Here is a 12,567-nt window from a genome sequence, read left to right on the forward strand (position 1 = left end):
CTACTATAGAAAGTATGAGAAAATGTATGTATCAAAATTACTTGAGAATAACAGATCATTGGATCTCTTTAAATTAATAGAAAAATGAAATAATTAGTAACTACAAAAATGTTACTGATGGCAAAACTTCACAATCTATAATGTGTATTATAAATGTTTGTGACAAATTAATTTCATGTGAAGCTACTTTGAACATCTGTGAAGAAAACTTTAAAATCTAGCTTTAGAGGTTAAAAAAGAGGGAGGGAAGGAGTCCCTTAACCCCTTAGCTGTGGAACGTGCCATATGATGCAACTATAAACTGACAAGCAATTGCAGAAGACATCCAACTGATTGCCAGATTTTGATTGGTTGATAACTTATTTCTGCTGATATGATTGGCTCAAAGAATGCTAAATTACTTTTTTAAAAAAATCACACATTTTCTTTTATACATATACATACATACATACATATATATATATTGAAATATTGCATAATTCAAATGAAATATATGAAAATAAAAAATTATAAATTTCTGCAAAAGTATTCACACAGCACTGTCATTTTCAATAAAAAAACTCCACAGCTAAGGGGTTAACAAATCTATAACATAAACAATACTAGAAACCTTCAGGAAGAGCATATATATATATTTTTGTGTGTAACAAATAATTTGATTTTCTTAACATTTATTTAAACATTTAATACTTTTTTTCTCCTGTCAAAGATTACATGGCTGCCAAAGGAAGAAGAGATGCGTACAGGTAAAAGTATTCCTGACCGTGTGTTTCTGCCTGTTGTCGACAGCTGCTCACTCATAAGATGTTGATATAAGTAATAATCATTCAAGTTCATATGATCTTTCATAAAAGTTCAAACTGATTAAGTAAGGTTAATGTCTCTAAGTTATCTGATTCAAAGTGAGAAATTACATGGTTTTCAAATTCAGACTGCACAAAATTGGCAGGAAATACTGCCTGACACATGGGACAAATTCTCTCCTCTTCACTGTTCTTTCTATGGATACCCATCTCTTCTGCCTCATCAATTTTATCAAACAAGTGTGTCGGTACATGATGTAATTCAACAACTGGCTTGTACACTTGCTGAAAATCTTTCTTCCAGTTCAAAGCTGAATGTGTACTCTGATCTGCAAGTTTACTTTCACTAGCACATTCAGTAACACAGTGAGTTGGGGAACAATCATATTGCTTCGTTCTATCAACTGGAAGGCTCTGAGTTTTTGGTGGTATGTTTTTAACATCTGCCACTTCTTCAGAAATTCTGGAAGAAGAAATGGGACTGTTCTGTAACTGGCGAGTGAAATACGCTCGGAAAGTGTCATCTGAGGGTCGTCCGTACCGGAGTGCATGAGAATCAGTTTTATCCTTTGCTAATGGATCAGAACAACATTCTTTACTGGGTGATTCCTGCCCATTGTCACTTTGGAAACTTGAACATCTGTATGAACTTGTTTTACCTGTTTTGAAATATTTTTTTTATTTAATCAGGTAACATTCTGTACACAAAGAATATGAAAGTGTTTTTAAGACTGTTTCAAATAATTTTCGCCTTACATGAGTATACAAATAATTCTTACTCTCAACACATTACCATAGCATTATATATACAAGTTAAATATGCAACATATTTTATACACACTAATACAATAACCGAACATGTTGAAAATCTTCTATAGACAGTGCTTCCTTGTACATTGTCTAGAGATAAAAAGTAAGTCAGATTTCATGTAAATCATAACAGATTAAGTTATAGCTATTAGGTGTCATGGGTTTATGTACAAACAAGAACAGAGGTTCCATTTAGTGATTCATAGATGGCTTAACATAGAAATAATTTGTTATTATTTCAACTGATTTTCAGGTAATTAAGGATGTATTTTGAACTCCAAATTTTAAAATTTGTAAGAAAAAATGAAATGCTTTTGAATTTTTGTATTTGTTCATTAAGATGTTAACACAAAAATTAAAGAAATCATGAAAACACCATGTAAAAATACTGATGTTTGAGTACAGAATAGGTCCCAACTGGTCATTAGGTAGAAACACAACACAGAAGAGCTGCTAAATATATACATTAACAATTAATAATAATTAGTCTAAATTATGAGCAACAGACAAACCCCAGAAAAGTGTGTGTGTGGCCACTCAGCCATGGGTCATCAGTGGGGTATCCTCACTGTTAAAAATGTTTTTACTCCTTAGTCCATGAAAATCTAGGGACGTTTAGCAAGGTTAGTACCAAAACAGAATTGGTATAAGCTTCATATATCATGCCTATCACTCAAGTAAAAATTATTGTAATAATAAAATATTACTTGATAAATGTATTGTTCTTCATTTCATAGCTGACAGCCATATATAATCTCAGCACTGACAATAAGTAGAAACAGTCACTTGCTTTGTACATTCCCAACTAAAACTGTTCCAACATTTGACCATTTGCAAGACTGCCTTTATTTATAATTATCATCATAAATATGTCAAACAACAATATAGGGAGTAAAATTACCAGAACAGTTAATGTATAGCATATTTTCTTTTTTAATATATATGGAATAAAGAAATATGGAGTTATAAAATATATATGACCCTTATTTTATGATTTATGGCTAAAGTCCATAATGAAGCCTCCCCACAAGAGCACAGTTTAAACTTTCACAGATTTCTGCTTACCTCTTAGGTTTTCTCCTATTAAGTCCACTAACTTTTGTAGACTAGTCTTCTGATGCAGAACTAGTTTTTTAACTTTTGTATTTTCATCTTTTATTGCCTTTATTCTTTCACAGAGGTTCAATATCTCCTCTTCATCCAGTTCTTCTACATCTGAATTGGTATTTGAGTCTACAATACTATTTTCAGGAACTGAACCGTTTTCTGCACTTTCTTCGCTTGCCTCAGCCGCGAGTTTCTGTCCCAGTTCTTCCATTTCTTTCATTTCCTGTTGCATCTGAAGAACTAGTTTCTGGGAAATCTCCTGCCAACTTCCAAGTACAGCATCATGTGGTTTCTTTAATGCAGAAGAGAAACTACAGGATTTTTTGTCCAACTCTTGGGATGCCTCTCCATTCCACCAAGGATAAGTAGGATATGGCTGAAAATGTGTGCACGTAACATCAGAATGTGGTAGTTTGAAGTTTCCACTGGTAACAGCTACTTGCATTTTTAATCTGCGATTCTCTTCTATTATGCTGGACATATCTTTCAGATACTTAGAATTTTCTTGAGACAGCGACACAAAATGTTCTTTTAACTCTTGACTCTCTTTTATATACTTAGCCAAATTTTTCTGATTATCACTTTCCTTTTTCTTCAGCTGAAGAAGTTCATTCGAAAGAGTTGCTTTGCACTGTGAAAGAAAGTGCACTTGCTCTTGTGATTTCTTTAAGTGTTCTCTCAATTCCCTCAGAGCAATGTTTAAAGCTACAGAAGATGCTGGGGGTGCACTAGAAGGGCAGTAACCTGCAAAGTAGTCATATTTTCTTTGGTTCAACTCTGAGAAAAGAAGTGGTACCTGGAAATTTTTCTCTCTCATATCTTTTGCCATTGTCCAAGCTTACTCATACTGAAAAAAAAAAAAAAAAAAAATGTACTCGCATAATACATTCTTGCCCTCCACAATACTCCTTTATTTGAATTTTTTACTTAGTTTATAGAATAGTGAAACTTGATGTCACCAAAGCTAACACATTTATAATGAAATATTTTTATTGAAATGAAATTTTACAGTTATTGCCTTTAAATGAAGGCATTCAAGTTGATAAGTAATTTAACCATAACTTGTGTTCTGTGATTTATTTAATGGAGTAAGCAAAATAGCAACACTGATGTCACCCCAATTCCTCAAACAACATGAAGTAAATACCACTGTTATTAACTCATATAACCTGATGCATTTACAGTCTGTATTTGGAAATAACTAGACTATTATCACACAATGTATTAACAGACAAACAATTCCACAAATTAACAGTTTCTCCAGCTTTAAACATACTTACATTATAAGTCTCATTGTATTTCCTACTCTTCCAATTATGATGTTCACCCACCATACTTACCACTTCACCAAAAACTAGTGTTACGCTAATATTATGAAAATAAAACCAATAATATACATGAGACATAGCAAAAGTGAATCCTTCAACCCTATATTTATTGATTATGCCTATTTATAGTTAACAGTAAATACCTTTCACAAGAGTCAAAAAAAGATCTTCATTGTGCTATCAATACCATGATTCCTGCATTTCACATTCCTGGTCAATAGTTTAGTATGCCTAGCCAAATCCAAGTTAAAAATACTTTGAAGATTTCCATACAGGCAATAACTACACTGTTTCTACTCTTGGGTCATGAGAATTACTTTACTGTTTTACTAAGCAAGTCATGTGAGCATTGAACAAATAAACAAAATGTAATGGAATATTTCTTAAATTAATATATTTTCCTATTTCAACAGTTCCTCACCAAAATGCAGTATTTAATTCAGAATTGAATACTGTGGCTATCAACAGATGACCATGGCTACAAAAAATAACTGCTGGCTGAAAAAATGTCACAGTAAGATTGCCCTGAATTACTAACCGTTTCTCTGGTATTTAAGTAATCAACTGGTCCAGAGTTTAAAGAGAAAATACAAAACTTTTAACAAGTACATGTTACCTCCTTAAGTTCTTAATGTTAAATTTGGGTCTCTTCTTATAACTCAACTAAATCAAATTTCAATCCAGTTATCTTTCTGTTAACGTTTTTATGTATCATTTCTAGCAAATCAGTATAATCCATATAATATGGAAACTAAAACTAAACATAATCAAAAGCATCCTCTCACACTAACCCTTTTCACTGCTATGGAAATATGTGTGTGTGTCCATACACATATGTACATGGGGACACAATATAGTTGCTACTTTGGTCTTGAAATATGCGTTATTAACAACATGCATGTTTGGAAATTTGTATGAACATGAAGAAATGGTATTCCATTTTAAACTTTCCAAAATTTCTAGTTTAAGATAATTAATCAAATACCTAATTTCACAAAATAGCTTTTCTTGAGTTGCACTGACCTCTATTGGCACAAGTTTTCAATTCACGTCACTAGCCTTTTATCTTCCACTTCTGCATATCTACATGCAAATGATTATGCAACAGCTCTCCATTAATAAGAATGCAACACCGTTATTATAATAAACAGTGCCCTCTTCATATCTGCACTAGTTAAGCACCTCGAAACTGCTCAGGTCTACACCGTATATCATCAGAAGCTGGGAGAATGGGTTAGAAGTATCTATCGAATATGGATTTCCAATGTAAAAAAATTACTACTTCCAATATGATATCTTACCTCCTCTCACAAAATAGCTAGAATTTCACACTGAACTGGTGGAAGGCTGATAATAAAAGTGATCCTTTTTATGAAGCACCCTAAGAAAGACCAAGATGTGTGGAACCAAAAGAGAAAGCATAATACCTCAATAGGAGACCATAACATCTGATCCAGGTATACTCTTTGCTCTTTTACAACAGTTTCACTAATGTAAAATTTGGAAAAACATGAAAGAATCCCTGAATATGTTTGGAATCCCCACTTCTTCACCTTGAAACTGGAATTGGTAAAAAATACAAGCTCCTGTACCAAAATCTGTCTCAATTTACATGCATTTCCAACAAAACCAACACTAGAGTCACCAGGAATTGAGATCTAGCAGGCAGTAGGAAGGTGGAAAGCCCTGACAAGATGACATCTCTGGTCCAAAACCTGATAGCAATGGGTATGGTACCCTCAGTTCATGGTAGGAGGAGGATATATGACCACATACAAGCAGGAAAATGTGCTGCATCCAGCTAAAACCAACACCAGATCCACCAAGAACCATCATCTAACAGATGGTAGAAAGAGGGAGTGCAAATCTGGAGAGCATGTCTAGTCCAAAATCAGGCAACAGTTGGTACATGTAATCCAGTCCATGGTAGAAGAAGGGATACTGGCTACCACAAGTGAAACCTTGCTTAGCTAAAATATCTCCAACCAACACCAGACCCACTGGGAATGAACATTTGGAGGATGGTAGGGAGGAGGAATGTCTCAACCTGAGAGGCAAACTGCAATAATGTTACTTTTACCACTTTAAGTGAGTACACAAGTAAATGTCACCTCCATACACTCTTTTCAACCACACTGTCTACAACATAGAACAGTTTTGATAAAATTAACTTTGCTTTTTAAAAGTGGTGTTGTTGAGAAGTGAAATTAAATATGAACAATTTGACAGTCCCCAGTTTATACAAAAACTAGGTATGGTTAACAATACAATATATAATCAGTTTTTTTCCATCCTCTCTACTACTATTCTGGCAGTAATGTGTGTATGTTTGTGTGTCAAAACTGTATTTTTACACCAAATTAGAAACACATGAATTATCCAATACCCTTGACAGAATCTTTGTGTACCTTGTAACATAAACTCATGTCCTCTATAGCACAACAAATACAAATCAAATTGCTTTGTGTTACCAATCTCACAGATGATCTCATCAACTTGAATATCGTCATCTCTCTACCGTTCTATTCTCAAGGGAAAATATAAGCAATCTTACTATATCCCAACAAGATAACCTTTCCATTCCTGGAATCACCCTATTAGCCCTCCTGTAAACCACTTCCAAGTCCATATCCTCTCTTTAAATAAAGAAACCAAAACTGGACACAGTATTGTAACCAAGGTGTAACTGAGGATTTAGAGTTAATTACTTCTTTTGGCTTGTAATTAATGTCTAAATATATATATACTTAAAATGTTTTACTTGCCTTACTACTAAGCAGCAAGGTAATGCCTCAAAGGTTAAGTACCTTATCCACCACCACATAAATGATTTGTTCAGTCAGACTAACCTGTTAGTTCCAATACATATGTCAAACATGTAAACAAAATCATAATAATTCACACATTCCTTGATCTTAGTATAATTAGAAGTCAAAGGTTATCTGTCATATATTTGTCCAAGTAACCAGCTGATTCACGCCATTCTGTAGAATATTACCATCCTTACCCATTTGTCTACCACATTAGTTTCATCTTATTTAAACAATATTGTGGATATTTTGTATGCCTATAAGCAATATTATAATATCAAACTGGTTATATATTTAGACAACTAACATCAAACATTCTCTTAATTGGTAAAAGAGAACAGAATATATGTTGAGTTTCAGAAACTGGAGAAGCAGCAGCACGTTTAGAAGAGAAAACTTAATGAAGTATTACTAATAAAAATGCAAAAACTAACAAACATTTACAAAGGATGTTCTATTTACTTTTACAGAAAGTACTCTTGTCACTTGTGACTTTTGTTTATATAATTCACAGTTTTACCCAAAGTTTTAAAGGAGGTCAAAGATAAGATATGCAAGCCTTTCAAAATGTTTTACATGAAAGTAAACAAATACTTCCCCTATAATAATATAGTTTTAAAATTAATTAATATTGACCATAATATCAGTAAGTCAAACTTAAAATAATGCTAATATATTAGGTAAATTATTAGCTCAGTGTTATAATTCAGGAATTTCAAAGCTTATATCTTCATGTCTTGTAAAGTGATTGATATGAAAATATTATCAGTTACATAAAATATTTAAAATTTTGCAATGAAAATTTAATAAGTATTTATAAAAAAAATACTACTGGTAAACAGGATACCTTATTTTCAAAACTGTTTAAAAAGAGTCATTACTTATGAATTATAAAGTTGATTAAACCAATACACTGCATGAAATACCTTGAATGTCCATGACCTATTTAAAAGTTATTTCTCACTGAACAACAATTTACATGGTTATAAATACCTAATAGATGAATGTTGTTCCAAGTGACTGCTTCTGTACTTGACACGTGGCTACACAAAAACCTCAGGCAAAAAGCCACCTGGCTCAGAAAATAATTACCTTTAAAGACACAAAACTTTATTTAGAGAGATGTTTTAAATGTATTTATTTGAAAAGACTGCTTTAGTGCTGGTAACATTTTATTCATGTTTAGTGGGGGTTGTATTTGCCCGTTGTTGTGCATTAAAAAAAGGCAACATTTGAGACAATTTAAAATCTACAAATAAAGATTGAAAAACATTAAAGAACACAGCTGGAGATCTATTGCTTACAGTATGCTTCAGCTACAAATACCTAATTTTACTCCACAATAAAATTATAATGTGGAATCACACATGAATTTTGTAAAAAATGAGGAAAGTAGTTTTAAACTTAATTTGAACTCATTAATTTTGTTGCATTTTTCACTATCTGCCATCACAAAATCTGATGTTTTATAGTATGTGCATTAGTTGGTTATAACTCATGCACATTCTACAACTTTAACTGGAAATTGCCGTGTGAAAAGTTCCTGTGAATTCCAATGACTGTATTTCAAAATGTTTATTTAACAATGGATGATTACCATAGTACATTTCTCTACTTAGATAACAGTGACAATTATTTCCACTGTTTCTTATACTTAGTTGAAATTGTGAGTGAATATTCAATATATATTGTAACAGTATATAGCACTGTTTTATATAATTACTGCTATTTCTAAATCCCTGGTGTTTAGGTAGCAATTGTAAATGCTGTTGAAGAACACGTGTCATGTAGACCTGATAAGTTATGCATGTTACTGATTCTTTTTACATTGCATTAGTTCATACTGTATTATCTTAGAATAAATATTATTCCATTCTGACAAGACGGGTTGATTATAATATATTATCTTATACTGTCACATCGATGGAAGCCACTCATTAAATCTGTGATGATACAATCTCTGCATTTAAGAAGGTCCTTTGAGAACAAATTTATATTTTGTTGTGAGGAAAGAAAATCCACTATACCAAAGTCTCATTTTTCAGAGACTAAAGTAATATATAAACATACTAGAAGTAAAACTGTAGTGAGATAGTCTGTAGCATATAAAAATACAAAATGCTTTTTGTTTTTTCTCTCCCTTCTCTAGACACAGTATATAATTTTAAAGTAGTATTCCCAAAAGAAATCTCTTCCTCAGTTATCATGTAGAATCTAAACACATCAGGTCAAAATGCATTTTTATGCACCTGTTGTAACATTTATTTCAACTGAAAATAAACAGCAAACCTCAAAATGAGCTTCTTAAATATTTTGATATAGCCTATGTCATTTAATATTCAAATATAAATTACATTTCTAATATAGTGCCCCTACATTTCAGGAAAAATATACGTTCACATTCATCTATCCCCAGTTATAATCACTTCACATTAAATCTTGATCACATTTCCTCATACAACATTATGTCTACTATTATTACAACTACTAGAAGTAAAACTATTACAAAGTTTGATAAGAGTAATGCAAATCTACCAACACTCAACGAAAGACCGTAAGATCCACACACCTAGGCCTGAGCTTGTTCTCATATTTACATGCATTATTTAAAACGAAAATTTTTCAGACAAATTAGCACTTTAACTATATAAATTGAACTCAAAATAAGTATACAATTGATTCAAAAAAATGCATGAAACTTTTCTGTTTTTCATTTGATAAAAATAATAACAGAGAACAATGCCCTAGATTCCCCTAACTATCGTTGAATCTTAAACAAATTACAACTCTTTATTGCATGCTAAAATTGCACTTTTTTTCAAAAGTCTCACTCAAGAAGATTCTGAACAACCATGACGATAGTAATTTACATTGCTTTTAATTATTCTGATGATATACGAGCTCTACCTAATTATTACAAAGTTAATAATTATCAGCATCACTAATTAGTAACAGTATTATTCAGTACTAGTACTATCTTGGAACTTTACTGTCTCCTAAAATTCTTCCAATTTCAAAAACTTACCTTTTATTACAACACGTATCACAATGATATTCCGATCGCTAACCAAAACAAACAATGACACTGGAAATGTAATAATAATATTCTCTTATTCTAATTTATTCAATAATTTTGTTAAACGGTAAACGTACCCCAACATCTACTTCCCGTTGAGTCAAACGCAACGCCATCTATTACGTCATTGTGACATTTCAAACGTTTAACTGCAAGTTAATGATAACCACCAATTTAATCTAAAATTTAAATGTATAATTCATATTAGTTTTAACAATTTTAAAACCTTTACTGACTCTTCTATAAACTTTCCAAATATATTTCGATGATTATTATTATTTTGCCTTGAAGTTGAACAATATGGTATCGTTATAGGTGTAGGAAATAACGCGTAGCGGTTGTTGAAAGAGATAAGACAAAATATGTTGAAGGTTATACGACCCAGGACAACAAAGAATTAACTTCAGATATATATATACATATTAACATATACACTGTTGCGATACGACGTTTCGGGGAATGCCCCTATTCAGATATCTCTAACTGAAGAATAAGTCAGTGAGCGAAAACAGTCTTTTTTTTCTTCTTTTTATATAAATACATATATTACAAGCGAGACATAAAATGATCTGTTTGGAATTGTTATTGGTTTATAATAAATAGTCTTTATTAATTTGTGGACGCGTTATAATTATAGAAAATAGGTTTTTCTGTTTGTATTTTCGCTAAGTGATATATTAAAACATGATCAGTGATGTCTTTCTTTGTGAACCTGACGATGACCAAAGAAGGTCGAAACGTTGTTCGCTCTTCTATGTAAAGTATTTTCTCAACTCAAACGAGCCGTTTTCGCATATATATTAAAACATGATTGCATGTATGTCATTAAAATATGCTAACAACATTTACTTCTCATTAAATCTTTAATTTGTAAGTCGATCCCTTCCCTCAAAATACATTTCTGACAATCATGAACATAACACAATTATTTGCAAATTGGTTATTCCATTATTGTTTCTCAATACTATGTATTTGTAAATTTATAATTCTTATTTATTTCAACACAGACATGACCTGCAAAAAGGAATATACATTATAACAGTGGTTAGTGAGATATTATGTACATAAAATAGGAACAAACTTTCATCGTATTTGACAGAAAATTTGTAAAGTAAAATATCAAAACATTCGATAACATTTCAGTCCAATGTGAGTGTCTGTTTTAGTCCTAAACAAATAAAACACATCTCACAGGGAACGTATTATTTGTGATCATATATAACTATATATATTATTTCCATATCTGAAATGCTGTGCAGATGTGACGACTTTTGGGAGACGTATACAAACAGTAGATTCGTATCATAAGAAAAACAATCGTTTACAAATCACATTAAAAAGGTGGTAAAATCCTTTCACTTCCATCCAGTCACCCGCTGGTACAGCGGTAACTCTACGGATTTACAACGCTAAAATCAGAGATTCGACTTCCCTCTGTGGACTCAGCAGATAGCCCGATGTGGCTTTGCTATAAGATAACACATACGTCCTTCCAGCGGAAAGAATGTTCAGTTGTTGATTTTTTTTTTATTTGTATTTCGCGCAAAGCTACACGAGGGTTATCTGTGCTAGCCGTCCCAAATTTAGCAGTGTAGTATTACCGTTTTTGCATTACGTTTATGGAACTATGTCATTACCGTGGCGAAATAACGTAAAGTAATATTTACTGAACAAATGAAAAGGGCTTTAATGCGAAAATACGCTATATTAAAACAAACAAAAACTACTTGTATAAGATACAAAATTTTATCGACTATAAATATGATTAAATTTATTATATATTATCAAATGCTAAACGAATATTATGTATGCAATGATGAGAAATAATGTTTTGAATACAAGGATTCGTCATGGTTCAGCGCTTAAAAACGGGTTTCGATACATGTGGCGGGCACAGAACAGCTAGCCCATCGTGTAGATATGCGCTTAACAACAAACAAAAGGTAAAAAATGAAATGGTATTTACAGACTTTGTATAATCAAACATTTATACAGCTTTTACTTGGATACCAACGAGCTGTATATTTTCAATACGTAATTTTTCTTTTCCTGCTAAACTGGTAGTAACTGAGTGGAAAGTTTGTTTTTTTCTGCAAGACTTCCAGTAATCAGTCACTCAAAGGCTACCGTCACAAGAAGGAAAAAAGGACGCCATTTTTATTGCGAGTTGAAACTGGTTAACGTGGCTCCATAACTTTCACAAGTCAATTTTTTTTTTTTCCAAATAACTTGAGTAATGTGATTTGTTTAAATTTCAAAATTCCAAAGTCTCTTTATCAGTGTGAAATGTATTAAATAAATATCATTGTTGGGATATGGTGTACTTACAAAGAAGGGAAACAATGTTTTGTTATTGCCACAAATAACACTTTCTACTGACAACAGAAACAGTGACTGAAGAAGCATTTTTATTGTCTTGTCATGAAGCAGCAAATACTCTAAGTTATAAAATAATAAACAGTGTTTGTCTGACAAATACATAGACTTTTGGAACCAATGAATGATCTTCCTGATAGCAATCACTTGTGCAAATAAAGGTGTATGATTACTTTTGCATCATATACCAATTATCAATATATAGCTTTACTTGGATCAATTGAATTATTGTATTAAGCAAAGTTGTACTGCAACTT

At 32.0% G+C, this 12,567-nt stretch overlaps 1 protein-coding gene across 4 annotated transcripts; it reads right to left on the reverse strand.

The window, feature by feature from the left end:
• Positions 1 to 439: 439 nt before the first annotated feature.
• On the reverse strand, positions 440 to 10,306 carry LOC143224831 (uncharacterized). Of its 4 annotated transcripts, none has more exons than XM_076453181.1 (4): positions 10,012 to 10,306; positions 7,852 to 7,950; positions 2,679 to 3,567; positions 440 to 1,462 (listed from the first exon to the last, which is right to left on the reverse strand). In XM_076453181.1, the coding sequence occupies exons 3-4, from the start codon at positions 3,547 to 3,549 to the stop codon at positions 846 to 848; spliced, it is 1,488 nt and encodes a 495-aa protein (XP_076309296.1). In that variant the 5' UTR covers positions 3,550 to 3,567; positions 7,852 to 7,950; positions 10,012 to 10,306; the 3' UTR covers positions 440 to 845. The 4 variants fall into 4 exon arrangements, with proteins under 4 accessions (XP_076309296.1, XP_076309295.1, XP_076309294.1 ...); XM_076453180.1 differs by having other exon boundaries at positions 9,884 to 10,017; XM_076453179.1 differs by lacking the exon at positions 7,852 to 7,950.
• Between the last annotated feature and the right edge of the window lie 2,261 nt (positions 10,307 to 12,567).

The sequence above is a fragment of the Tachypleus tridentatus genome, chromosome 9, assembly GCF_004210375.1.
Source record: "Tachypleus tridentatus isolate NWPU-2018 chromosome 9, ASM421037v1, whole genome shotgun sequence".
Lineage (NCBI taxonomy): Eukaryota > Metazoa > Arthropoda > Merostomata > Xiphosura > Limulidae > Tachypleus > Tachypleus tridentatus.

Bases quoted from the DNA above. Each gene is read 5' to 3' on its own strand.
- LOC143224831 (XM_076453179.1), bottom strand. From the start codon at position 3,549: ATGGCAAAAGATATGAGAGAGAAAAATTTCCAGGTACCACTTCTTTTC. The intron at 1,463-2,678 runs GTAAGCAGAAAT...ATTTCAAAACAG, and splicing joins AATAGGAGAAAACCTAAGAG to GTAAAACAAGTTCATACAGA.